At 46.3% G+C, this 27,298-nt stretch overlaps 1 protein-coding gene across 17 annotated transcripts in view; it reads left to right on the top strand.

The window, feature by feature from the left end:
* Positions 1-27,298, top strand: part of MBNL3 (muscleblind like splicing regulator 3) — a 97,672-nt gene that overhangs the window by 56,885 nt on the left and 13,489 nt on the right. For 14 of the 17 annotated variants that reach the window (XR_008239201.1, XM_052813997.1, XM_052814008.1 and 11 more), the window contains 5 exons: positions 6,016-6,180; positions 14,532-14,732; positions 16,171-16,407; positions 24,190-24,340; positions 26,641-26,676. Coding sequence is in view for 15 of the 17 variants with exons in the window: in XM_052813997.1 (XP_052669957.1) it covers positions 6,016-6,180; positions 14,532-14,732; positions 16,171-16,407; positions 24,190-24,340; positions 26,641-26,676 (790 nt within the window). In the remaining 2 variants the exon portion in view is untranslated. Of the gene's footprint in view, positions 1-6,015; positions 6,181-14,531; positions 14,733-16,170; positions 16,408-18,796; positions 18,929-24,189; positions 24,341-26,640; positions 26,677-27,298 lie in introns of those variants that run through there. The other 3 variants (XR_008239202.1, XM_052814002.1, XM_052814004.1) reach the window with 2 other exon arrangements.

Below are 27,298 nucleotides of genomic sequence, written 5' to 3'. Positions count from 1 at the left end.
AAGCAGAAGTTATCTGATGTACTGTGCCAGGGTCAATGTTCAAGGGAGGTTGCAAGGTTATACTTCTCACTGACTCAGCTGGCAGCATAACTTTTAACATTTCATTAGCCTGTAGAAATGAATTGCAGATAAGGTATGTACAGAGCTAGGCTTTGAACCACAGCGAGTGACAGCTTGGCTGCATGAACACCTATCTGTGAGATGTAACACTAGCTAATGATCAGGCTGACTTGTTGGCTCCAGTGTCCTTTGTTTTCTAGTTGAAAACATGCTATTTCCATGCTATTTGATGTTGTTTGCTGAGCAGAAGGTGTTTGCTCCAGCAGCGAGAGGGACAGCCATCTCCCTTCCTCCCTCTGGCACAGCTCTCTACCTGTGTGGAAAGAGGACTGTGATGCAGCATTGGAGATGGCAGGATGAGCCGTGCAATCCAGCCAGCATGCCAGTTGCTCAGCCCTGGAGCAAATTGCTAAGGACAAACCGTAGTGAGCATGAAGCACTTGAGTTGGGATGGTGGATGGACAGTGTTCCCAATACCATGGTGGTTTGCTTTCCTGGAAGGGTAGCTTTGAAGCAGCAAGTCCCTATAGGGTGGGCGAAGGACTTGGAGCTTGGGCATTACCAGATACCAAGTCTGCCTCCCAATATCTCTCTTCTCTTAGAGAGCAGATGGCAGTAGGGGTAGACCTGGAGCAGCATGTGCTGCTCAGTACATGTTCTTAGCTGTGCTGCATGGACACAGGGATGAAACCCAGAGCTCCCCCGTTTCTGCCTCCCACTGTTGCATGACAATTCACACTTTGCAGGCAGTTCTGCAGCCTGGTCTCTGCGTGCCCTCCAGATGTGGGGGCAGACACCATGGTGGCTGAGGTTGTATTGCATATGTGAAAGCCATGCAAGACTCTGGCAGGAGTGAGGACCCCTGGCCAGGAGAAGGCCTCTGTGTGCATGTGTTGAGTGGGATGGAAAGCAGACAGCATTTCATGCCTCAGCGCTGGAGCGACAGGCACTGAGTAAGCAGGGCCAGCACATCTCTGAATGTGCCTCCCCACTGAGTTACTCTTAGGGAGGTGGAAATCTGCTGCTTCATGCAGGGAAAAGTTATGTAGACAAGCTGTGTTTTGGTGCCTGGTTTTGTGCAAAACATGGAAATCCTTTCCTGCCTGGTCTCTTTTCATTCTTTTTGCTGTCAGTCATTGCACATGTCATCAGTGTCTGTGGAAAAGACAGCACAGTCAGGGCGCAAGCCTACTGCAGCCTCCAGCATGTGAAAAGCAACATTAGTTTAGAGATTTTCACATGAGAACTGATAATGATTGACGGGACATACAGTGCAGTCATTAAAACCAGAAACGTGTCTGCTCTGGAACCCCTTGCTGGTGTCCAGGATTAAAGAGACCATAACAAACTGCATTACTGGTGCAAATGTGAGCAAGCCTTGGGTTTGTGCTGGAAGCCTTGTTTCTGCAGCACAGTTCAGCTCGCCTCAGCAGCCACCAAGAAGAGAATTTGTGCAGCATGCTTAGAGTAGGTTCATCCAGCCTGGTGCAGTACCCAGCGTGCTTTTATTTGCACCCCTCTGAGCTAGGATGCAGATGACAAGGTGCAGCCCAGAAGACTCCAAACAGCCAGGTGTAATGCAGGTTCTTCTACTGGATTTAAGTCTGCTGCCATCAGTGCTGCACTCAAAACAGCTGGCTTTGTTGCACTGCAAGCTGCTGTCACGTTCGCTAGTGTCAGATGCCAGCCATTTACAGTATGCGCCATCACAGCATGACTTAAGTTGGCAACACAGAGTCAATCACATGCCAGCAGTCTACTGTAAGGGTGGGGGAGTGTGTGGGAAGAAAGGGGGAGAAGATACTCTTACAAAATCTTTTAATGATTTATTTTTAATATCCATTTTTCAAGCCTTGGGAAGTGCAGTCCATATGCTTTTCCCTCCTGGCTGTAGTTGGCAAAGCAGCTGACGAATATGGTCCTTCAGACTCCTTCCATTTTGCGAGGAGCCAGAAAATACAGATATATTTAGCATGTTACCAAGGCCAGCAGCAGAGTCTGTTGCTGGGTGGTGATTCCCTGGCTGCAGGCTCGTGTGCCACCCCGGACAGGGTGGGAATGCGCCTTCCCTGGAGTCAATACTCATGCTAAATTAAAAGCAACAAACTCCTCCAGTTACAACAGGATGGCTGCACTGGTCCCAGCAGGCTCAGCATGCTGCTCGCTGACACAGGTTCAGTCTCTGAGCACCATGCCCCTTCCCAACACATGCAGCAACCCACTGCAGGTGCTAGGATGGTGCTCTTTGGTGCAACGCTCAGCTTGGAGAGTGTCTCAGCAGGTCTTTGTGCAGGGCACTGGGGCTGTCCTGTGCCCTCTGCCGAGCATTCAATGTGCTGGAGCCACAGCTAGTCACTGCAGCAAAACTGCGCCTTTTAGCATAAAGATGCTCATCTGAAACTTAGAGGCCTGACTCCTGTTGTGTTTTCTCATATTGTATTCCTAGGCCACCCAGGTATAAAATGGAGTTGTCCTTATTTGTCCCCAGCCCGATATCCACACAGCAGATTTGCTACCAGTTCCCTGTTGTTTTCCCTGCTGTGTTGCAGCTGGTACTGAGAAGTGAATAATGGCAGTTCTTTTGTCCTTCTGGTGGCTGTCGTAGAGCTGAAGTTGGTCTTGAAGAGTGTATGTGTTGCCAAGAAGTCCTGAGAGCTGTGGGCATTGCGACGGAAGTGTAGAAGGGATCACCCCTACCAGTATTGGAGTTCAGAGGATACTAGAGGTGTCCATCGCTTTAGAGCGAGACTTCTTGAAAGTTGTTTCATACCTGGATGTCTAAACTGGGAACATTTTGTGTCACTCTGTCACATCATTAGTTCCTAAAATTCATTGTCTGAGAGACGAAGAACCTACTGTGGTGTTGGAGAGGGCAACCCGACTCAGCTGTGACTTCTAACCCATCCTAGTGAAATGCAGTGGTTGATGATGCTCAGGATCAAAATGATGGCGAGGAGGAGCTAGACTGAAGGTGTGGTTTTGAATCCAAGTGCAGCGGTGATTCATTTAATCTTCCTGGAGCCCTAGAAGGCCTGACTGACAGCCGTGCTGCACTTCACAGCCTTCACTCTGCAGCAGCATCTGCACAGCTCTCAGTTCCTTGTAAATACATGTCCTCATTGAAACCAGTAGCACTCTGTGTGGGCACTGGTTTCTGCTCACAGCTCTGCCTGCAGGATCAAGGCCTCGTGCTGTATGGGTTTTTTTTTCTGGTAATAAAAACATTGTGTTTGTAAAAACCCCTGTCGGAATTAAACAAACAATGTTTTGAGAAAAACACCACCAAGCTGGGGTGGCTGGTATCAATGACATGCAAAATTTCAGTTGGAATAGCAAAGTCCTTTTCAAGTTGAAGAAGGCCCTGTAAGTATTGTTCACAAAAATAGTAGCTTTTTTTTCATCTTCTCCATTCCTGCAGTGTAGAAACAGCTACACAGATTTATTCCAAATTTGGTAGAAATTAGTGTTTTCCCAACCCAAAAGCACTTGTGCCAAGTTTCAACCAGGAGGAATTTCTAAGGCTGATGTGTAAGCCCTCGAAGGCTGGAGCTTAGAGTAGAGCAGCTGCCTAGCCATCAACAACCCGCTGCTTTGCGGGGTCTGCTCCTGGTCCGCAGCAACCTGAGCAGCCCCGCAGAAGTTGTGGAGGTGGGATGCAGCAGGTATGCTCTGAGCCTGAATGCCGGACTCTTGTTGGGTCCCAGGTGATGGGAAGGGCTGTGGAGGGACCTGGTCTCATGCAGCTGGAAAGATGCCCTGAGAAGGATGACCCAGATCTGCCTAGTGCTGATGAGTCTCCTTCTCCTTCCAGATTAATGCCGCTATTTACCTTGTAGTAGTGCTGGGTTGTCTGAGCACCAGCCAGATGTGTGGTGCCATTTTACCCTCACTTTACACAGATGTAAGAAAGTGTCTGGTGATGAAGATTCATGTCCTCGGTGCCTGTGAGCAATTAACTTGCTGCTGGGGATCTGGGGCTGGTGGACTGCTGAGAAGCCAAAACAATAGCATTAAAAAGCCTCTTTCTTTTTGAGTTGGGTTGTTGGGAGCCACTGGGCCCTTCTAGGAGCAGGGCAGAGAGTTTCATTCTGCAAAGGCAGGCTGCTGAAGTTTGGGAGTGGTTTATTTCCTGTCCCAGTGGGTTTAGCCCATCACTTCTTGCACTTAATTATTTGCCTCTAAATAACAATGGGGAGCCAGGGGTTTTGTTTAACTCTCTTATCTCCTTGGAGCAGGTAAGAGAGGAGCCTGTTTCTCACAGTACTCCATCATACAGCCCCTTTCACACTGCAGTCAAGCTTTGCAGCCCTCTCCCCAGTGAAGACATTATCCACAGAAGGCAGGGGAGCAGAGGAAAGCACACCTAAAGCTTTGCAAGTCTTAGGCTGCTCTACAGTGACCTGTCCCTCTCCCGGCACGCCGAGGAGCCTGGCTGGGGGTTCAAAAACAGCTTCTGCAGTTGGTCACAGTGTAGGCTTTGTGCAGTGGTACTCAGACTGTCCAGTGATTCCACCTGTATGTTTGTACAAGTCTTAAAAATCCTCAGGGGAGCATCCTGGATGCAGGTAGGAGCCCATCCCAGGGGGTTTCCGTCAGTCTGAGCCCTGGGTGTGGTGGTGTGTAACCAGCAAACCCCTGTGGACCTGGTTATGGGTTACAGCTCTGCTGTGTGTGATCCTGCTAATGGGAGCAGGTACGTGGGGTCACCTGGTGTGCCCCTTTTTGAAAGCAAACTTAATTATATTGAGGCTGAGAACTCGGTGTCCAGCCTTTGACAAGACTGCCTGGGACAGGCTGGGTAATGGATGGTCCTGCTGCTTTGCCTGCTGCAGGAATGATTATTAGTTATCTGTCACGTAACAGCTCAGTGGCCCCAAGGTCTGGCCTTATTTTAATTGGCTCTGAATAGCTCCAAGGAATTACTTCCTAAAAAAGTTCATCATTTTTGCATAAGTTATTTATGAAACTTAAGCATAAAGTTGCATAAAATGTTTCTTGCATTCTGTACGCCTCTGTTTCTTGAGGAGAGAATACGCAGAGAAAGAGGGGGGAAAAAAACCCCTATTTTTCATGAATTTTTTCATCTTAATGACAAAATTTGTTACTAGTTTTCTGCGTTCAGTGGACTATTACTATTTATCTTCCTATGCCTACTTGCAAACGCTATTAAAAGCAAGGCACATTTTATAGATGTTTTTTAAAAGTGATGGTCTCACTTGATTTGAGGTAATCTGCAACATTAGTGATCCTTTGTTTTCTAGGAGCCACTGGCTTCCCCAATGCTTATGTTTGCGGGGGCGGGGGGGGGGGGGGAGTAGTCAGCGATGCAAGATACTGTGGCTTTTGACAAATGAAAGCATGAAGGGGGAAATCGTTTCAATTCTTCCTCCTGTGACTACCAGTTCTCGGCAACTCAGGGTACGTGCATGTTGAAGATCAGAGGTGCTGCTTTACACAGCTGTTGTCTTCATGTTTTACCCAGTACAGCTGGGGAAGTGGTGGAGACAGTTTTGTTTCTTGCTGTCTGGTTGTCAGTGCCAGTTAAGTGGTCTGCTCTTGGGAGGGAGGGGAAAAACAACCCACACAAGAAAATGGGGAAATTTTGTTGTTGTTTCTGGAACTGTTGCCACTAGCTTCTGAAAATACTGGTATTTGTGTTAGAGGGTTTGTTTTTTTTTTTTTTTTTTTTTACAATTATCATTTTGACATCAAGAAGCCTAGCTTTTGGGTTTAGATTGATAGTATTCAGTTAGTGTTACTGCAGAAGAAGTCATGTTGCTCTTCACCTAAGTATTGCACTGCTATAGAAAAATCACAAAAGAGGCACAGTAGCTACCAAACTGCCTCTGCCTAGATGATTGTGTTGTTACAGTAACCCAAACAATCCTCAATTAAATTTCTCTGGCTGCCCTGAGCGTTACGTTCACTGAAATGCTGTTTCATTTTGTGTTTTAGGGCCGGTGTACCCGAGAGAACTGCAAATATCTCCACCCTCCCCCACACTTAAAAACACAACTTGAAATAAACGGACGCAACAACCTGATCCAGCAGAAGACGGCCGCAGCCATGTTTGCTCAGCAAATGCAGTTTATGCTACCAGGCGCGCAGCTACAGCCAATTGTAAGTTACAGCAATGAATCAGGTTCACACTGCTCCACGTTTCTTTCCTGTTTGCTCACGGAGGCCCCAGCCCCGTGTTTGAGCTTGGCCACTTGTGCTGCACAGAGTTGGGCAGCATCTTCTGTGGCTCTCCTTTCCTCTGAAAACTTAAGGAGCTGCGAGATTCAGGGCATCAAGTGGAAGGGTCTTAGACCAGGTGGATATTTGACCAGTTAATTCACATACCTCCTAGAAGTCTCGAGTGGCTCAATTCCAATGGATCCTATTTTGGGTAGGTGTTTTACACTGGGGTGAGGATGCTGGAGTTCTTCCACGCTGTGGCAAGAGGCCAGCTGACTCCCTTGGACTAGATGCATTGTACTGGTGGGCTAAAATTGGGGAAGATGAATCCTACCCAGGCCTTAATACTTTTTTATGTCTGGGAGTGAGACCCATTTCACTGCAGTTGTCCCAGCAAAGAGTTGTGCTAATGTCACAGCCCTGTATTTTCACAGTAATGCTGTTTTATACTCACAGCAGGAAAGATTTGCTTCTCTTCAGGTAGAGAGGGAAGCCTGTGGGAGACGGGTGTTTGCAGAGCAGGTAGTTCAGAGAAGCCTTTGTTGCCGGTCCCTGCTTTTGCCTATTGGTTAAAACAGATTTTCAAGCTGGAGAACCCTGTTATGCCATGGAGAGGATGGCTCGTATCTGCTGGTTGGTGTATCTGGGAGGGGGTGACATTTGTCAGCTGAGTTTGAGTCTGTTGCTATGTATATTTTAAGAATTGTCAGAGGTCTTCAAGCAGCTCTTCAGTGCTGACATAAGTAAGTTGCACATTTTTAACCAAGAGCTTAATTAGGAGTTCTCCATTTAAAGTTGGGGCTGAATATCTTTCCTGGGGCAACGTGCACTTGATGTGCAGTTGCTGGGTGAGGTTCCTTGTGCTGTGCCACACAGGAGGTCTGGCTGGATCCCTAGGACAAACTCTTCTAGTGTTAAGGTGTACAAGTCTGTAAACCAGCCTACAGTGGCCTCCTGATGTCCCACCTACAATACCTGGCTTCTCTGCCCAAATGGGGCATCAGACTCAGCATCTGTCACCCTGACTTTGAAAAGCTCGGGTGTCTCTGGTTTAGCCTTACAAGAGACCGGTGAAGGGTTCTTCCTTGTTGGAGGCTGTTGTGCTGTTTGGTGTAAGAGCTCATGACGGAGCTGTGTTTCAGCGGGGAAAGCTGGCCAGTGTCCTTTCACGATGGTGCTCTGCCACCATGTCGGGGCATTTCCCCAGTCTGGCATGTTCCTCCTGTCTTGTGAAGGATTTTCCATGTTTGCCCTCACTCTGGTCATCATGTGTGTTAGCAGTTTTATCTTCACCCTGCTGTGTAAGCTAGGAAAATGCTGTTTATTCCCATTTTGAAGATGGAAAAGCGGGGCAGAAGGGAAAATGTGCCACAGAAAAAGTCTTTAGTTGCTCTGCACATTAAGCTCTAATCTGCTATAATCATTGCACCTCTTGTGGAGTTTGAAAGTACGTGCACATCAGAAGGAAATCCTGAATTCCCACAAAATGGTAGCACTGGTTTCCTAGCCTTGTACCAAAAGCAAACCTTTCCTGTTTGGGGTTTTCCTCTGTGGGGAATTCACAGTGGACACTCTTTGGCTGGCTGTTCAAAACATCTCTGGGATTTCCTCTTTGGAAAGTTCTCATCTTCCCATTTTGCAATCTTGCAGGTCCAGTTTACTCCTGCAGTTTCGCTCCTGCCATTTAAATTGCCTCTGAGACTGAATCTGTCAGTTTGTCTGGTTAGTGCTCTCATTTCAGAGGTAACCTTATCTGATGAGAAAGGTCCCTGGTTTCTGAATTGTGCCATGAGGGAGACATGGACAAAGAAGAAAAATAAAAATTTGTTCCGCAATGACTGCTCCCTTTCTGCTTTCCCACACTTTGCTCAGAGTAAACGAGCTCTTGGTCTAATTCCTGCTGCCTGACTTGCTCCACACCAATTTCAGGCCAAACAAGAGATTGCTCTTTCAACTGCCTTTGATTTCCTGAAGATGCTGCCAGTGGAAGCAGGCTTTGAGATTTTTATTTTTTTTCTTTCTAAATGAGAAGGGTGGGGCCTCCTTCTGGCTACACATGAAATTCTTCAAAGCAGAAAGTATTATATCAGATGCAGCAGCAGAACAAATCCCATGTGATCAGAAAGCTGATCAACGGGATGCCTGCTTAATTGGGATGCTTGCCAGAGATAAGATTTGGAACAGCGTGCTTAATAGCTCCAAACAATAGCTGAGTGCTTAGACATTTTAAAGTGCATTTTCACCAGAAAAGCTACTGTGTTTAAAAAAAAACACACCAAAAAACCACCAAAAAACCCACACGCAACACCAAACCAGCACTTGACATAGCAGCTTTTCACCATGCTTCCTGAAATGGCATTGAATGTGTCTGTGAGCTTGCACCTAAACATTCACTGCCAGATCTTCTTGCACCACCACTGACATCCACCAAGAGCTAATCTTCCCATTGAGCCAAGAGCTAGGATCCTGATGGTGGCTGGTTAATGAAGGTGCTGCTTGGAGAAGAACCATGTCCCACGTGGGCTGCATGCTGCTCATGGAAGCCTACTAGGTGTGAATTAATGGTTTCTAGTGTGAGCTTATTTCTCTGAAGTCTCTGGTTACTCTCTGATGTTGCTGCTAACCGTTCGTGCAAAGCTGAGAATCACATGAATGTTTGGTGGCCACGATGCAGTTTTAAACAGGCTGCTTTGTACAGCACTTTAAAACAAGTCAGGCAAGGAAACAGAGCAGAGTATTTGCTCAGCATGGTGTATTTGTCTGGGAGAGACCTTGGAGGGACCACATAGGTGCCAAGTAGGAAGACTCTAGTAAAGTTTTGACTTTTGAAAGTCCAAATTCACCATGAGTGGTGGCTTTGGTTGAGCTGTGCTAGAAGCTCTCTGGGCTGGTTTTGCCTCTGTCTCTGTTAAGACTGCATAAAAGTCAGGTTGAAGGTGGATAGAGCTGGATCTGGCATCGATACGAAGAGCCATTTTGGTCAATGCTGTGTCTGGTTTCTCAGATATGGTCACTCTGAGCCCTGTGTGTGCCAAAGCAAGGCCACCCAAAAAGTGCTGCATCCTGGGCCTGATCCGCACACTCTCTATTCTGCTTTATCCCTTTGCAGCAGTGAGAGACAGACTTTTGGAGCTGGCCATGGAGGTGCTTCAGCACAGGCTCCAAATTGACCTGGTGGAGCGGGGCAGTGGCTTGCATGGTGCTGCCCTGCTAGCTGTGTCTGAACAGGCAGTTGGATAGAGCGTGGCAGCGTTGACACACCTGCCTCCACTCCTGCCCTGCAGCTGCCTCTGCTGCTGCCCTGGGAAATTGTTTCCCCTCTCTTTGTTTTCGAGCTCTTCATCTTTTCTTCCTGTCAAGGTATTTGTAGCCAGGACAGTCTTGACAGCTCTGAGTCACCCATGCCCCTGAAGACAACCTGGACTCTAACACAGCTCTGCATTCCCTCCTGGGGCAGCAGGACCCTGCTGCCACCCCTTGGTGCTGATGGAGGGGTTAAAGCACAGGGTGAGCAACTTGCTTGGCCAGTGATGCTCGGAACAAGTGCTGGAGCAGACTTCAACAGGTGTTTTGGGCATGCATTTGTTCCATGCAGCAAAAACCTGATCTATATCTTAGCCTCCAGTCAAAGGCATACTAGGAATGAATAAACACATGTACCCTGGCCCACCCGGGAGCTGCTGTCTGCCAAGACACAGTGCTGTGGGGCATTAACACCTGACTTTTACACTACAGCAGCCCAAAAAAGAGATATCCTTTGAGCGACGAGTGTGTCTTTGCAGTCTGATTGGGGAAACGAGCATCTGTGGTGGTAGGTAGCTGGATGCTTTGGCCGCTTGGATTCGCTCCAGCGTGCTCAGCCCTCATGTTAGAGGGGTGGTTTTACAGCCAGCCACATGCAATTGCATTGGAGGGGAACACAGGGTTTTGCTTTTTCTGAGCAGCATCAATTATGTTTTCAATATCAGGGTCTTCAGCCTTGTCAGTACAAGATCTTTATCTTCTACGTTTCTCTCACCAGACTGTAATAAAAGCTGCCACTGTTTTTTGTGTGCTTTCCATGTGTAGCTGCTTAGCAGTGACCTGTTTCCCCTCCTTCAGGCCATCAACACCTCTGTATTTTTGCTGAGGGTCTCATTTTCAGGCTTTCCCTTTTTAGGATCTGAGGTAACTCAGAATCAACACTTCCCGGCTGAGACAGCGCTTGTGTTCGACAAAACACCAGCCGCTCATCTGCCTTCCTCTTCACACCCACTCTGTGTTTCTTCTCTAGCTTTAGCACAATTTCTGCCAGGCAAATTGAATGCAACTTCTAGTTTGTTAACAAAATCAGCTGTTCCAGGTTCTGTCACCACCGGTGGTGACAAATGCCTCTCCCTGGGACGGTCCCTTCTCACTGCTCACACCTTCAATCCAACAGCTCCCATGCTTGGGGTCTGTGGGCAGCTCAGAGCTGTTGAAGTCCTTGGCAGCCCTCCCGCGAGATGTGTTCTCACAACAGCCATTTCAGCTGCTGCTTTTTTTTTAATTTATTCTTACAAAGATTTTAATACTCAGTAAACCAGTCTTGTGAGCTGCTACCAGTCTGAACCCCTCTGCTGCTGCACTGTAACCTCTTTTCCTCTGCTCAGGAGTCACTGGTAGTGCCTGCATATGCTACGGTCAATAAAAGTTAGTTTGCAAGGAAACCTGCCCCTGTATTTCCTGAATTTGCAAGAGCTTTAAGGGGGACAGCAGGGGTAAGTAGTGATACTTTCAATCCCTCTGTTTTGCCCTAGAGCGTACCAGCAACTAAGTTGAGACTTTTTTTTTAGGGTACTGTCATAATATTGATCTGTCAGGTCTCCTGGCTGGGTGCAATCACAAGAGGTGAATGGGAGGCATGTTGAGGAGAGCAGTGCTGTCTGGAGTAAAAATTAAGAGTTGGATTCTGGCTGCAAGGAAGAAACTCGCTCAGATTCCCTCAGGACAGGCCTGGCATGGGGGACTTGCACAGACGTAAAGGGAGGAGAGATTTGGCTGGCAGCATCTTTATTACTGGTACTGATGCACAAGCCAGACTGGATTTCCCAATCCAAGACAGGCAGTCAGGGCTGGCAATGAGCGCAGCCCATCTTTTCCCCTCATCAGCCACAATAAATACAGAGCTCCCTGATGCCAGCTTACAAAGGAGCAGTTTTCAGTGCGCTTAGCACACTTCAGACTTAAAACCCCAGCACTTCCAGGTTTAATGTGTTGAGTGAGGTCTGCTTGTTCTCTGGCTGTGCATCTGCTGAAAACGCCTGCCTGGCTGCCTGAGTGTCAGTCCCCTGCCTGCGGGCAGGGTGTGGAGCAGAGCTGTCACTTTCAATCAGTGGCACCAGGCGCACAGTTCAGGCGGGCAGAAGAAGCAGTTGTGAAACCTCGGGAACACAGCAGCAGATGCTAGGGCATGGAAATGGGTGAACAACCAGTGGCAGCGATAAAACCCCATCCTGCCTCTTCACGTACCCCTCTGCAGGTCTCCAGGATTGCGAGTAGATTGTAGTCCTCAGTTGTTCCTTGTGGACATCTTTCCTCTGCTCGCTTCAGCTTGGGTTTGGATCCGTTAGCCCTTGCTGATTGCTCCCAGTGAGGAGAGGGGCTGCTTTTAAGGAATTGCCTTGTAGATGGAGACTGTTACAGGGAGCAGGACCTGCCTCCCAGTTTGCCATGGCATGATATACCAGTGGAGAGGCTGGTATATCATCTCTTCGTGAATGTTTTGCACCCCTTCCCACTGATTTCTGGTGAATTCACTCCGTGTGAGGTGTTGCAAGCCTCCAGCCTTCCTCCCTGGCTGCACAAATGCTCTGGCATCCTCCGCTTGACCAGTGGGAGGAACATCTCCCCTCTGTCTCAGAAACCAGCTAGGTCCTTGGGCTGGCTCCTGGTTGTGTTTGAGCCCAGGCAGGGGAAGCCTGCTTTAAAGGATCTCCTGAAATTTTGGAACAATGTCTGTGTCACACCTGCTCTGTCAGGATACGCAGGACTCCTGCTGTATTAGGTGCTGGAAAAACATAGGGTAGATTTGCCCACGCATTTGTGCAAGCCGCATGTGCTGCAAGGTTTGGGCTATGATGGGTACGTAAAACAAGTGCTGACAACATGTCAGGCCCCAGCATGACCATGTGCAGACTGGTCAGGCTGGAGAAGCTCCTTAAAATAGCATTTACAGTGCGAGTAGTGACAGAAGTTGAGCAGATGCCACTGTAATTACTAGTGCTCACACGAAAGAAAACAGTCTAATGGATGCTGCCTTCTCACTAAAGTGTTCAGGGAGTCGCAGCATTTGAAGATCCTTAAAGAGCTTTTCTAGCAGCAAAAGGTGTAAAATGTCTAGGAGCCACAGAGAATTGAGAGAAGATAATGATTTAATAAAGGGCCATGAACTAGAGGATCTCTGGGTTTAATGGTTGAAGTCTCCCATCAGCTGAAGCAGGGCTTGACTCAGACTCAAAAGAAGGAAAATTGGAAATCCCTCCCAGAGAGAGGATTATTTGGTTCTGCTACACTTAAAGCACCCAGTGCTGCTGATTCAGGAGGCCGTGTCTCCTCGTTGAGGAGGAGAAAGCAGGACGTATGCTGGCAGCAACCTGTCATCCCCTGTCTCATCAGCTCAGGAGCTGCTTGCTGTCACTCTGACCTTAGGAAGGGGGCATCATTAAGCTAAAGATAGGTTAGGACAGCTTGGCTGGTGTTACTGTGGGCTAGCTTCTTCCAGATTGCAACAAGCAAAGTGTTTCCTAGTGTATGAAAGTCTTGGGATGAAGATGCTGTCAAGAAACACACTGTCCATGTGTAGTTTCTTTTAGAAACCCACATGACTAGAAGTACCAAAATAAAAGCAAGGAGGGAATGATGCGTGTGGCCAAAAAAACGCCCCAGGCCATTTTGTAAGCACACTCGCATTTATTGCCAAGCAGAGGCTGTAGCAACTGAGGAGGGCATCACATATGCCTGCAAATGTGACCAGCTGTAACTGTAACCCAGAGTTCCTAATGGAGCAGGTGACAGAAGGGAAAATAAAAATGGTTGCAAGTTGCAGGCTGCTTCCCCTGGGGGCTGCTCGAGCCCCTGCTACAGGAGCAGGAGTGCTGCCTTGCAGGCTCTGGTCTTTGGGGTGAGCAGGGGGGATATTTCAACAGCTGGAATTGGTTTCATTCCCAAATACACCTCTGATTTGGTGCTTCAGTATCACAGACTCCCTGACTGTAGGGGCTATTCACAGACTTTAAACTAAGCATCTGCTTAGGAGCTTTGTGTGATCTCACCTGCCTGGCAGAACAGCAGCTCCTTTCCCAGACCAGCACTGCTGGAGCAGTTCAGGCCAGGGAAGTGGCTCTGGCCACCAGCACTGAAGCTCTGCTGCGCTTGGAGAGCCTGCTTAATGTGATTTAGGGATCTGAAGCCATCAAGATCTTTAAGGCCCATTGTTCTGTCTCCTCATGGGAACATTGCTTCTTGCAGCACAGGTGGGGTCCTAGACCTTGTACTGGCCCACCTGAGCCATCTCATCTGGAATGCTCTGTCCATGGCTCTTCCAAGCCCATGACCCACCTGCTTTTGCCAAAGCCACGAGGTCTGGCACATTGTGACACTAGTGAGTTTGGTGTCTTGCTGCCATTCACGTGGAGCGTAGGCTTGGGATACTCCTGCAAAATGGCTTTTGCCCAGAGGCTGTTGACAGTCTTGAAACAAACCGTAGATGTGCAGAATGCTAGACCTCCAAGCGTACCATAGCAGAGATGCCTGGCCTGACTCTAAATGATTGCTTTTGTCTACCTGAGCCACACTAGCCATGATAGCATGAAGCTCAGTGCAGGCTGATAGTGAATTCAGCCATGTAGCTAATGGGGTTACCTGCTTCCAGGTCCTGAAGCTGCAGTTTACCTTGGGGGTCTCTGTATAGCATTGTGGTGTAGACATACAGAAGCTGAGACATTTATTTGGGAATGAGAAGTCTGTTTAATTTGGGCCTGCCCTAATTGGTGGCATGAAATCCTTAATTGTGTCATTAAACTATAAAGATCATCAATATGCTTTGATCTGACAAATAAAGATGCGTTGTGTTCAGGATGAGTCACAAATCTGTGAGTCAGGAGAAGCAAATGGATCACAAGTAAACGGCGATAAATGAATAGATTGGAGAGCACAGCATTTTGATGTTGCTAATCAAATTGTCTAAAAGGATTGAAATGATGCAAGGCTTTGATGGGTAATCCAAGACAGCTTTTTAACTAATATTTTGTTTTTCCTCTTTCTATCCACAGACAACGTTTCCTGTGACTCCATCGCTTGCAACAAGTCCCACGATGGCTTTTAGTCCCTACCTGAGTCATGTTTCTCCTGGGATGGGCTTGGTTCCTGCAGAGCTTTTACCAAATACTCCTGTCCTGGTTTCCGGAAATCCTACTGTTACAGTACCAGGAGGCTCTGCTGGGCAGAAACTGATGCGTACGGATAAACTGGAGGTATTTGGACGTCTGATAAGATACTGCTGATGGGAATGAACAGGACATGTGGTCCCAGCTGTTGCTCTCTGCTAGAATGACCTGGTGCACCACAGTGCAGTTTAACTTGCAGCTTTCCTAACACAGGGCTGCTGCTCTCTGCTTGAGCAGACTCTCATGTGGGACCTGATCCCAAATCCTTGGAAGTCACTGGAAATTTGGGAGCACTCACTCTTCTGATTTCAGTGGGCATTAGAGCAGGGCTGGGACTGTTGTTTTCTGTGTGTGATCTGCCACACTTAAAAAAATGCAAGTAGATGGTCTACCCTTTCACTGAGTTGAGTGGGAGATGTTTTGGAAGTAACAGACACTTTCCTTGTCTAGTGATGGGCTTACTGAGCTTTTACAGAAAGCTTTAAGCATTACACTGTTGGGAGTGGTGAGTATGGGGCATTGGAAAGATGTCTCCTCCCCCCACATTGGCTGGGCATGCTGGGACTTAGTGTTGGAGGAATTGTAAATGTCTTTCAAACCCTAAGTAGAGGCTCTGCAGGAGGTAAGGGCTGAGGATCTGAATTCGGAGGCCCCTGCAGGTGTAAATTATAACACAGGAAGGTAGTGGAGAAGGGTGTAATTTCAAAACACGTTGTTTTGTGTTATGTACTTTGTATTGCCTTGCTGACTTCTCACCTTTCCCCACACTCAGTCTGATAGTGCACTGGTACGTGATCTACACCACCAGCTATAGTCCTCAGCAATTTTTCTCAGTTCCTCAGACAAGGAAACCTTGCAGATCCATTTTGTGATACCTTTTTCTCTGCCTTTGATGCTTCGGTGGTCATAACTTAGGAGGATCTGCAAGATCTTCGTAAAGCTAGCAGTTTTTGGCAACATCTTACGAACATGTTGCAGTGTAATCAAATGCACTGTCATGTAACCCCAGGGTTGGAGTTCTATTGTGGAGGGCAGTGAGACTATTTATGTGAAAGAGGCTCCTCGCTTAAGAAAAGGTTCTTGTTGCAAATAACAGCAGCATGCAACATTTAGAATTGAATGTCCTACCCAAGTGTGTGCTCCATAACAAATACATAATCCAGGTGAGACACAAATGGCAGAGTTATTAACATTTAAGCTTTAGAGGCAGGGGAGGAATCCTGAGCTCCAAAAGCTTTGGCAAAACAACATTGACTTCCTGGGGTCACTTTCCATTCTGCACAAATTCTGTACTTCACTTGCATTAGGTAATTGGCCTTGGTAACGTAGTTTTTTTCATACCTTGAACCAGTTGTGAGTAGCACCAGTTGCCCCTGTGACTGTTGGTACATGTGCTACCCAAGATGAGTATGGATTTAGAATGCACACATGGTTTAATGTGGCCAGCTGAACTGATATTCTGTGTTGAAAATACTGAATGAAGAATAACTTGATGTTTTGCTCAACAATGTGACTTTCTTTTAAGGTTTGTCGAGAGTTTCAGCGTGGAAATTGCACACGTGGTGAGAATGATTGCCGCTATGCTCACCCTATAGATATTGCAATGATAGACACAAATGAAAATACTGTTACAGTTTGCATGGATTACATCAAAGGTCGATGCTCTAGGGAGAAATGCAAGTACTTTCATCCCCCTGCACACCTGCAAGCCAAAATCAAGGCAGCTCAACACCAGGTGAACCAGACAGCTGCAGCTGCAATGGTAAGTAGAGCTCTTCTCAAGCTGTATTTCCATTGCTAAGAGATTTCATTTGTGTCACGTGTGTTGTTTGTGGAAAAGTAGAGTGCTTTGTAAATGGCTGACTAGAAACCTGAGAGCATGTGCAATATGGATCCCATCTTTTCATCCTTTCTATGTGCTTACCACAGCATGAATCCCTGAGTGGTGCTGCACATCTCCCCGGTTAGGGACATGGTGGCGAGTCCTGTGATTTTCTGACATGTCATCATGACGTGACATGAATGCAAGTACAGCAGCACTTGGAACCAAGACCTTCCCTGGCTAAGTCGCAGGTGTCAGTTTAGCTTCCTCAGTACACAACGAAAGCAAAGACTGCCTATCCCATAATACATCCTTTGCAGGGAGATCCTGGCCTGTTGAAGTCAGTAGCAAAATCTCTACTGAATTAAAAGCAGACCAGATACCAGTTGTTCGAGCTTAGCAAACTTGTGCCCGATACCTTTGCCAAGGCTTAGTGAAACGGCAAGACTGAGGTGAAGGGTGACTTCCTGACCTTTTCAATACTTTGGACCTGGTAGAGATGATCCCACCTGCATTTTAATTTGAATTGTGACTTTTAATACCTACAATTCTAAAAACGAGTCAAGGAAGACTTACCAGATAAAATTCCTAGCTGAAGTAAATGTTGCCATTCTGTTGAATTTGGTCTAATGGCACCTATTTATTCCAGAGATGACAGCTGGGATGTTCAGCCTGGGGAGGGAAGAAGAGGCCCAGGGAGATCTTACCCATGTATATAAATTCCTGATGGGAGAAGTAAAGAAGACAGAGGCAGACTCTACTCTCTGGTGCCCAGTGAAAGGACAGGAGGCAGTGGGCACAAATTGAAATTCAGGAAATTCCATTTAAACATAAGAAAAAACTTCTTTACCATGAAGGTGATCAAACACTGCAACAGGTTGCTCCATCCTTGGAGATACTCAGAACCTGCCTGGACACAGTCCTGAGCAAGCTGCTCTACCTGACCCTGCTTTCAGCAGGGTGTTGGTCTAGATATGATCTCCAGAGGTCCCTTCCAACCTCATCTGTTCTGTGATTTTTTTTCTTTTTTTTTTTTTAACTAATATTAAAAAGGTTCTTGCCTCCTTTTTGATTTAGAAGTAAGGCTACTAAAATTTTTCTAAAACTTTTTTTTTTTTTTTTAAGGCAGTAAAAGAGGTTGCTTTTCATTCATGGTGAAACATAATCAAAACGAGGATGATTCTAGAAATTAAACAACTGCCCTCCTTATACCATCAGTATTACCCAAATGTAATTTGAAGAACCAATTCATACTGCAGTGTTTATTTGTCCTGCAGAGTTTATTTTTTAGATTTCTTACTATTTTTATTACTGTTGAAACAAGAGCCCAGGTCTGTTGAAAAAGAACCTTCTGAAATGAAACTCTTGTGTTTTTTACAATTGAATCTTTACTTTTTTACTAATTATCTAGGACACTGCTACTTAACCAAAGCCAGTGCATGTTTTATTCATGCTGCTGGCCTCTCTTAAAAATGTAATTAACCTTATTTGTATGCTGTTAACTAGAACCTTTAAAATATTTATTGATGGCTTGTTACATCACCGCTGCTACCAAAACAGCTTACATTATTCATTTACTTTTCAAGGCTTGATGCATTTACTGTACCTGTTGAGGAATAAGACTTTAATAAAGGGAAGAATGGTGCCCAGTTTTCTTGGATCAAAAAACATATGCCAGACAAATGGGTGTACCTTCTAAAATAGATTTGGAATGACTTCAAATCTAAATTCAGAAGATATTTCTGAGGGACCCACTCCTGCAGTTACTTGACATGCACAAGTAGTAGCTTTACTCACTCCTGCTTAGCTGAAATCAGTGCAGCACAGTCAGATGAACTGGGTCAGGCTCAGTCCCCAGTTCAGGATGGCACTTAAGCATGTGCTTGAACATCCCTTCTTTACCGGTGGTCCTTCCCTTGCCACAAGTGCTCTTGCTGACCTCTGCATGGCGTGTAGCTGCAGAATTACGGCTGAAGCCCAGTGCAAGTCCACTTGCAGGGGCTAATCCCTGAGCGCTCCTGACCCGCTGTGCCAGCTGCAGTGAATATGCTCTAAAGCACGTGTCCCATGATGACATTTCTTTACTTTTAAAACTTACCGAGGCAAAATAGCTGACTAGCCGCTAGGCCAGGTAATTACTCAGCCACCCCACGTTGTGCATGCCTCGTCTTTTTATAATATATTGTATAATGCATTCACTTTTTTTTTTTCTCTTCGCCTCCCCAAAATGTTGCTCTCTTGACACACCTCTGCTTGCTGTTTTTGTTACTGTGCTTGATCCCCCCTCCCTGGCCCATTGCCATCATGTGCTCGCTGCCTGCTAATTAAGACTCAGCCAGCTGTCAGATCACTGAAGCGACCGCTCGAGGCAACCTTTGACCTGGTACTTGGACCTTTCACCTTCTCGCTTTGCACGTAACCATCTTAGTCTGCACGAAAGCCTTCTGCACTTGGTCTGTTGTGTTTGTGCCTGGGGAGACTGCCCATCCCAGCCAGAAATGTTGCCAGAAGTGTGCGTTCAGACATGCCAATCCTGTGCCCCACACACCATCCATTAACTGTCTGAGCTTTGCCTCCTGAAGCCTGGATGTGTTTTGGAGGCAGTGAAAATAACCTTGGGGGGAGGCAGCTCTGGGTTTTGAAGTGTTTTTCCAAACAGTGGCAGCTCTGGAGTCATGAGATGTGATGTTTCGGTGAGAATTTAACTCATTAGGTCTGTAGTGTGCTGGATATGCCAGGGGACTGGGTAGCGCAGGACAGATCCCGCAACTTTTCGTGGTACACCTTGCCTGGCAGTGTTATGCTGGTACTGCCCTGCAGAAGGGTGGTCTGTGCTGTGGGCACAACTCAAATTTAGGAGGGAGAGAGCTAAGCAGCACCCTCAGAGATCTGTGCTGGGAGCTGAAGCAGGTGCAGTACAGGACTTTGGTCGCATGTTCAGTAAGCTGGGGAGATGGCTGCCACTGCAGCTGGCTCTGTCTCTGGTTCCTCCCCCCAAACCCCAGTGGGACATTGTCAGCAAAGGGACCTCGCTCTGGGTGCCTTTTGCTTCAGTTTCAGGCACCGGAGCTGCTCCCCAGCCTTCTATCTGCAAGCTGTCTTCCTATAAGCTACCTTTGATTATTTTCTGAGTCTCAAATATGTTTTACCTGTTTTCGTGACACTCATAGCAAGGAAAAAGCCATCCTCCCAGTCTACTGTCAGTCCTGGCTCCATAGAAGGCAACTCCTTCCCATTCACCCCAAATAACGACGTATCCAATACTTCATAAAAAAAACCAGCTCCTGTCGCCCCGCTGTAGCGGGGGAAGGGGAAGAGTGGACACAGAGGAGCCCTGAAACCTTCAAGCTAGTGTTTCTCCTCATTCCCAGAGCTAAGAAGCAGAGACTGATCCATCCCCTCTGAAGGGTTTTTTTTAAGTATTCAAGAGGCTTGTTTTAGGCAGCAGCAGTAGGAAACCTTGCTAGGGACCAGCTTCCACCAGCAGTCATGGAATTACACTGTAAATGACATAACAGCCTCTCACTCCCCGCTGCTCACAGCTGGCACGGACGCAGCCCCAAGGCCAGCGCAGGCAGTGACCTACACTGTGCCTCGCTGCCCTCTCCAAGAGCCACCTCTCTGAGGAGATGTGGTCTGGCAGAGAATAGGAAAAGCCCTTAAACTCCCCTACCCTCCTAACCTCCCCCACTGAACAAAACCCCATCAGATAAATTACTTTTAATAGTCTTCCTGCTCTAAAACATCTGAACCAGATGCAACCACGTTGTTGGAATATGTCACCTCCTCTGAACCCTTCGGGAAGGCTGCACCAGAGAAGGATTCACGGTGGTGATAAAAGCATGTATAATCTTCAGAGGAAACTGCTCAGATTGCTTCTGCTTGTCAGAGAATGGGCGCTACCTCTGCCCTCTCTCAGATCATTTTGTATTTGTCGTGCCTTGGAGTGAAGCAGCAAGCCAGATGCAGACCCAGCCCCTCTTTGCTAAGTGGCAAAGGGGTGAAAGTGTGATCTGCTCCCAGGAGATAGCGATCTGAGGGGAACTTTGAGGTGCAATTAAATTGTTTGTTGCAAAGATTTAATCCAGTTCTTGTCTTGCAAAAAATAACAAGAGAGTGTTGTTAACCAGCACGTGGGAAATTTTGACTTTGGCAGTGCGTTTTTATCTGTCAGTCATGCTGAAAGATTGCTTTCCATGTCATGCAGAAAAGTGGCACAAACCTCTTTGTTCAGATGTTCGTGTTCCAGCAGGAATGTGGCTTTCCCAGCCCAAAAATGGGAGGCTGCCTAGCATTTTTATGGTGGGAATTGTTCAGTGGGATCAGTGTGGACTAGCACATGGATACTGAACTGAACTAACCCTTTCACCAGTGCAGGTGGTCTGATCGTGTTGCATAGGTTGCATATCCATGTGTGCACACAAACACACAGGCAAAAAATAAAGTCGGAAAAAGTTACTGTCAAAGGCTACTGCTACATCTGTGATGGTCAGAGCTTGTCCAGAGGGAAATCACAAACAGCAGGATGAGATAAACTCACCAAGTAAGTTCTTTGGTACAAGGGTTTAGTCCAGCTCCTGTCCTGCAGCGGGGAGGCACTTGCTACAGAATTCGGTAAGGTCAAAATGTGCTGCGATTATTGCCGTTTGTAGGTGCTGCAGGACACGCTTGAGGGACTCCTTCAGAATCAGGACATGGTGCAAGACAGAAAAGTTGTATCCCCACGAGCTGTTGTAATTCCTGGAGGTCTCAAGACCAATACAAAAATTCTGGCCCGTTTCAAATGAGACACAGTTGTTTGCTCCTGTGTCCCTGCCAGATCCCTGTGCAGGAGCTGTATTGGTCCAACTTCATCACGTGCAATTTTAGACAGCTTTCCTGGGCATTTGTAGATAGACCTTTCAGTGAGTGTGCTCCTGGCTTGGGGCTCTTACCTCAACACAAGGACTGGAGAAGTGGTGAAGCCACATCCTTCTGTCCTCCTGAGCCTTCCTGCACCTCTCTATCTAAAATAAGATAGGTTGGCAACAGGAGGAGCGCCTCTTCAGGGCATGCTCCTGTACGAATGCTCCCCCAGCTGCTGGGATGGGAGAGGTGACCCAGAAGGCTGTGTCAAACCAGAATCAGACCGAGACAGGCTCCTGGCTCCTGTGCCCAGAGCCCACGTGGCAGAGCCGGCCTTCAGGCTGTACAGCAGCTGCTACAGTGTGCTTGTTCCTTTAGAGGACTCTGGAAATGTTACGGTTATTTGGGTTTCTCCACCCAGCTGCTGTTCAGGGAGCAGTAGTGGGACTGCCGTAGCTCCTTTCTCGCCCTTGCTCCCGAGGGGCTGTAGCAGGGTAGGAGGAAGAGTGATGTTAGAGAGACGATGGGGTAGTCTGGTGTGCCTTGACATCCCCATGGCCTGTTGGTGTTTGTATGCTCCCTCTGACTGCAACGCTGGGCTCAGGAATCATCCTGTAAAGAGCCAGCACATCACGGCAAGGTCTCAAAGCCTTCAGCTGTTCTGCTTTTGGCACTGCCATTATGGGATAATGGGATTTTCAGGGTGGTGACAGCCTTTGGCCAAGAAGCAAGGAGTCAAAAGTCCATTATGTGCCTGGCACAGTTGCCTTGCTATAATTAGTAAATTTTTTTTTTGAGGCAGATTTTGGAAGCGTCCGAAAAAGAATGTTTAGCAATCAGGCACAGTGAGGAACGTGAATTTAAGCTGCAAATTCTTCAGTCACTGCAAATCTGTAAAACGCCTCTGATGTACGTGGAGCTACTCCAGTCTTTGCAAGCTGCAGTTCTGTCCCGTGCCTGGAGGAACATTCATATAGCTGTCATTAAATAGACGAGACGTAGATACAGTCAGATTTAACATAGGTATCAATGAGGGCTTACCTAGAAATGGAAACTCTTAGATCTTTACCTAAAAGACCTCATAGTAAAATACTGATCTTAAGCAAAAGATTTTGGTGTCTGTTTCTGAGAATGTTGTCCCATGTTTGACTGTTGTCTTTTGGTACTAGCCAGAAGAAATCTGGAATGATTAAGTCCTAGTGCTGGCACTAGATGCCTGCTAGCATTAGCAGAGGATGTGTGCATGTCTGAGGGCAGTTTTGCAAATGCAATTTCTTCTTCTAATTTTCTTTTTTTAATATTAAAACCACCCAAAAGCCACCATGTGAATAGAGATAGGATGGACTAATGTTTTGCCTGGAAGTATCTTGCTTAACATTTCTCAGATGAGCAGTCTCCTATAGCAAGTTAAATTTAAGTGAAACCTGTTTCTAGATGGTAACAAACTGTTGCAAGCTTTCATTTATATTCTGTTGTGTGTTGATCTTCATAACGCTTTAAAATCTCTTCACTTGTGTCCTTTCTTCTGAGTACTGTGTGTTTGTAGCCTTAACCCTTCATTAGCTAAACCTCCTCCATTACCCACTCTTCACTGTCACCCTATTAAAGAAAAAAAATAGGAGTGATAACCCTATTTTTAAGCCATTGCTTTGCTACATGGTAGACTAACAACTAGGCAGAAATGACCTGATTCTGCATGACTTCCACGTGCGTGAATCTCATTGACGTCAATGGGAGCATTACGTGCAAAAAGGACTGCAGGGCATAATTAAAAAGGACCCTTTTCTATCACAACGTGGAGAAAAAAATGCGGTTTCTACTTGGGTACAATGAAAAGCTGTAAATCATTAGAAACATTCCTGTCTCCTACGAACCTGACATACTACTTTGCTGTTGAGACATGCTTGGGTGAATGATGAGTAACTCACTGAGAAAAGTTCCTGAGTTGGGTTAATGCTTTTTACCAAGTCTGATCATGAAACAGGTTTGACGGGCTGGAAGAAGCTCGGTGGTATGATAGAACAAAAAGAGGGGATTTGCCTGATAGCAAGGCCCACCCAAATCTTGTTTGAACACCAGATTTGTCAATGGCTTTTTCCACTGTTAATAATGAGTGAGCGGTATTTAACTGTTGGAGGCCACCTTCTAGAAATTGGGAGGAAGTCCAATTTTGCCGGTGGTGAGTTGTGCCGCTGGTGTGAGAGGCGGAGAATCAGGCCTGTTGTTGACCATGTTGCTCAGCCTCTCTACTAACAAGTGGAAATGCATTTTACTATGAATGTAACGTTATGCGTGTAATTGGCAACAGCTACTGCTTTATCACCTGGACACATGGCTCGGCTGCACACAAGTGTGCACGCTTCCACGTGTGCGCACATACATGTAGGCAGGTGTTGAAACAGGCAGAGGCAAGCATCCCTTTTTTCCTTGGCATTTGTTGCTTATGCTAATCTTTGTGTTTTTAAATAGTCATCTACTATATTTCTCTTACCTGGTATTTTTTTTTTAAATGCTTGTTGCCTGCAACTGCTCTTCGTAGTATCCTATCCAGGTGATTACCTCTCCCCTTTCTTCTCCTTATGCTTTTTTTTTCCCCTGTGCCCAAGTCAGTCCTGCTGAAAAGCTCCCTTAGCATCCCTCCTCCTTCTGGACTCTGCCCCTTCTCCTGGTGCATTTACTAACTGCTTACCTAGTGAAGTTGTGGTTTCACCTACTACTTCTACTGTGATTTAGCTGCTCTTCTCTTTCTTGTCTCGCTAAGTTGATACAATTGCAGGTGATTTGCAGCCAAGACCCCCTATTATTTATTGCATGCTTGATCTACATCTGGGCCCCTTTTTTTACTCCACTTGTCTTTAATGACTCCCTTATCCACAGGCCCTGCCGCCTGGTGCACTTCAACCTTTACCAAAGAGGCCAGCACTTGAAAAAAACAATGGTGCCACCACAGTCTTTAACCCAAGCGTTTTCCACTACCAACAGGCTCTAGCCAACATGCAGTTGCAACAGCCTACATTCATCCCTACAGGTAAGTGTCGTCTTGCTTTCCTCAGCATCATAGTTGTCTTTTTTTATGACCTAGGCATTGAGCTAATGAGCAGATTTGTAAGGGTCCTTAGCAAAAGAGTATCAGTGTGTAGTTTTGTGTTAAAAATGGATGAAAAGTTAACGTTTGTTGTTTGACTTTTTTTCCTTCACCTACTACAATTCAGAGCTTTTCACTTGTAAAGATCCCTTCTTAGCCTTTTTTGTTTGGTTTGGGGTTTTTTTAAGCAGTCGAACTAAGAAAAATGTCTGCATGTTTCTTGAATTCATACTTTCTGTTTCTCCTCCTTATGGTTCAACTGGTTAATCCCAAATTAATTCTTTGACTCTTACATAGCACTCTCACAGACTCATGTTAAAATGTCTTGTGGACCTCTATGCCTGCTCGCTTGAAGCTGCAGGTATCTTTCTGAGCTTCTATCTCAGTGACCTACATATTCCAGCAGCCATGATATTTATGGAGGGAATGGTTTGTCTTTAGTAAATACAAATTACATAATCCTCTTTAAAAAAGGCATATATTTCCCTCTTGCTTGTCTTTTGACTAGTACGATAGCCTAAGCTTTTTAAAAGCAATTTAACTCCCAGCTTTTATTGTACCTTTAAGGTCTCGGAGTAAAATTGAAAGATGCAGTTCAGTAATTCATATAGGACTCGAAATATTGATGTGGCAGAAGTGACTGCTGACTAGCCAATTAACCTCTATTCCTGCAGCCAAATGAAAAACAAAACCTGCTTAGAGTAGTAAGTATTATAAGTGGCTGAATTAGGAATATTCCAGAGCTGATAGGTTGTTTTTTTAGTATCGTTATTATCATTGCAGAGCATCGTAAGAAAACAAATGCCCAATGTTTTTAATGTTTAATGCTGTATTCACTTGCCAGATGATATTTATGAAAACATACAAAGTGTTTCTCTGGGCTGGCCCCTCAAGGTGAACACACAGTGAGCCTGGACCTTGGCCTTGCCGTTCCTTGGGGTCAGGGGAAAAGCTTTAGAGACAGTCCTATACTGAGACCAAACTGCCTCAGGTGTGAGCATGGGTCCAGAGAGCTGGGACCTAAACCCTGTACTTGTGTGGCGTTTCTGTTATGAGAGCACTTGGAGGCACTCAGAACTCAGCAGCCACCAAGATGTTCTTCCAGGGAAGTGGAGTCTTGTACGGAGAGACAGAGGGAGGGACTCGAGTAGTAGCCTTCTGCTCTGCAAAGTGCTCTTGGAGGGGATCGGCTGAGCTGACCTTACCACAACTCTGTTAATGTGCCAACCGAAATACTTCTTCAGGAAACACTGACACCTTTGAGAATGCCAAGTCTCCCAGCTAGCTACACGCTCCTCTTCCTTGAGGTCGCAGTTGCCAAAGTTGACATAAGGACACGTATTTCTGATGCGAGCACCATAAATTAGCTTTTACCCAGCACTCTCATTGTGCTGTTGTGCCCTGTCTCATGGCAATGAAATTATGTGCACGGCTGATGCGTAACAGGTCTATTTGCTGGCACCTGCTCTCATCTGAGGACATTAATGCTGGTCAGAGCAGCAAATTTCCAGTCAGGGGACGGATCTCTGATGAATTTACGTTATGCATCCCTGTTTTCCCTTATGCATCAGACTACAGATCTGGTCTCAGCCTTTGCAGTTGTCTGGAAAGCGAAGCAGAGAAGTGGCACGTAGCAGCTCACACCGTGGGGAGGGGAAGCGAGCTGTTGCTTTTCTTAGTTTCTTCTGTTCAGTTATTGAGAGATCAGCATTGTGGGTTGCCATGGGGGGGAAAGTCAGGATGTCTATTGAAAATGGCATCATCACTACAATTGTTTCAAGCCCAGAAAAAACTGCCTCTTTCAGCTTAAACTAGAGACTTTGAATCCTGGTCCCTGCTTGCAGGAGTAAATTGCTTTTGGAAAGTCGGTTTTAACATGAGTGTGACGTTCCTCTAAGGGCAATTTGTTTTCTGCTGACATGATCAGAAAGAAATCAACATAACCCAATACCAGAACAACCCTGATTTCTAGGATAGATCATATAATTTAATATCAGGGTGGTAGAAGAAATACATTCTCTACTACCCAAGAATTCAAGAATTAATTTGGTTTGCTATGATCTCTTAAAACTGAGTTTAAACTATTTATGTACCAATATGCAGAATCTGTTTGCATGTGCTTAAATACTGAATGCTGCAAAGAGAATACCTGCTTTTTAGTTAAAGTGATTTCTAACACTGAAGCTTCACTAATGAAATATCCCTTTTGTTCATCTTTCCACGCTTCAATGCATGGTGTGCAGGGTCAGTTCTGTGCATGACACCCACTGCAAGCGTTGGTAGGTTTTTCTACACAAACTTCTCAACTTTTCCTAATCTGAAAGAGACAGCAAGTTAGTATGCATCAGTGAGAACCTGGGTGGCTGAGTGGTGTGACTGTCTATCTGCTGTCTTCTTTGAGGCTTAAATGGTTGTATCCCTTCTAATTTCTGTGCAGTGCAGTGTTTCGTGTGACTAATAAGAGAATCCAAGGTGATGTGTTTCCACCCCTATTTAGTTCCGCTGCAGAGACAAAAATTTGTCACTTAAATGTCTTTACAATCCATTTAAGTTATCCAACAAAAGGAAATAGCAATGGTAGGATCCTGTTGGTTTATTTTTTTGTATCAGGCATCAGGTGGATTACAGCTTGGATTTTCGGTTGTCCTTCTGAGGACATTTTAGGAGACTGGTTTAATAAAGGCGCTAAGGAGGAACACATCTGGGGTCAGCCCCTCTGCCAGAGCAGGGCGCTGCTTGTACAGCAAGAGAAGCAGGGCTTAGACCATGGACTGGCTGAAGATTCATCACTTTAGTGAAGTGTCAGCTGTGCAGGTACAAGGGGCTGTAGGGAGGTACTGCTGCTGGTGCACATGGGATACAGTGAGGCGACAGGGCTGAGTACATGCTCGTTGCTGCTGC

The sequence above is a fragment of the Harpia harpyja genome, chromosome 18 (assembly GCF_026419915.1).
Source record: "Harpia harpyja isolate bHarHar1 chromosome 18, bHarHar1 primary haplotype, whole genome shotgun sequence".
NCBI classification, from domain to species: Eukaryota; Metazoa; Chordata; class Aves; order Accipitriformes; family Accipitridae; genus Harpia; species Harpia harpyja.
Note: the sequence above shows the minus strand (reverse complement) of the source record. Positions and strands in the feature narration are given on the sequence as shown.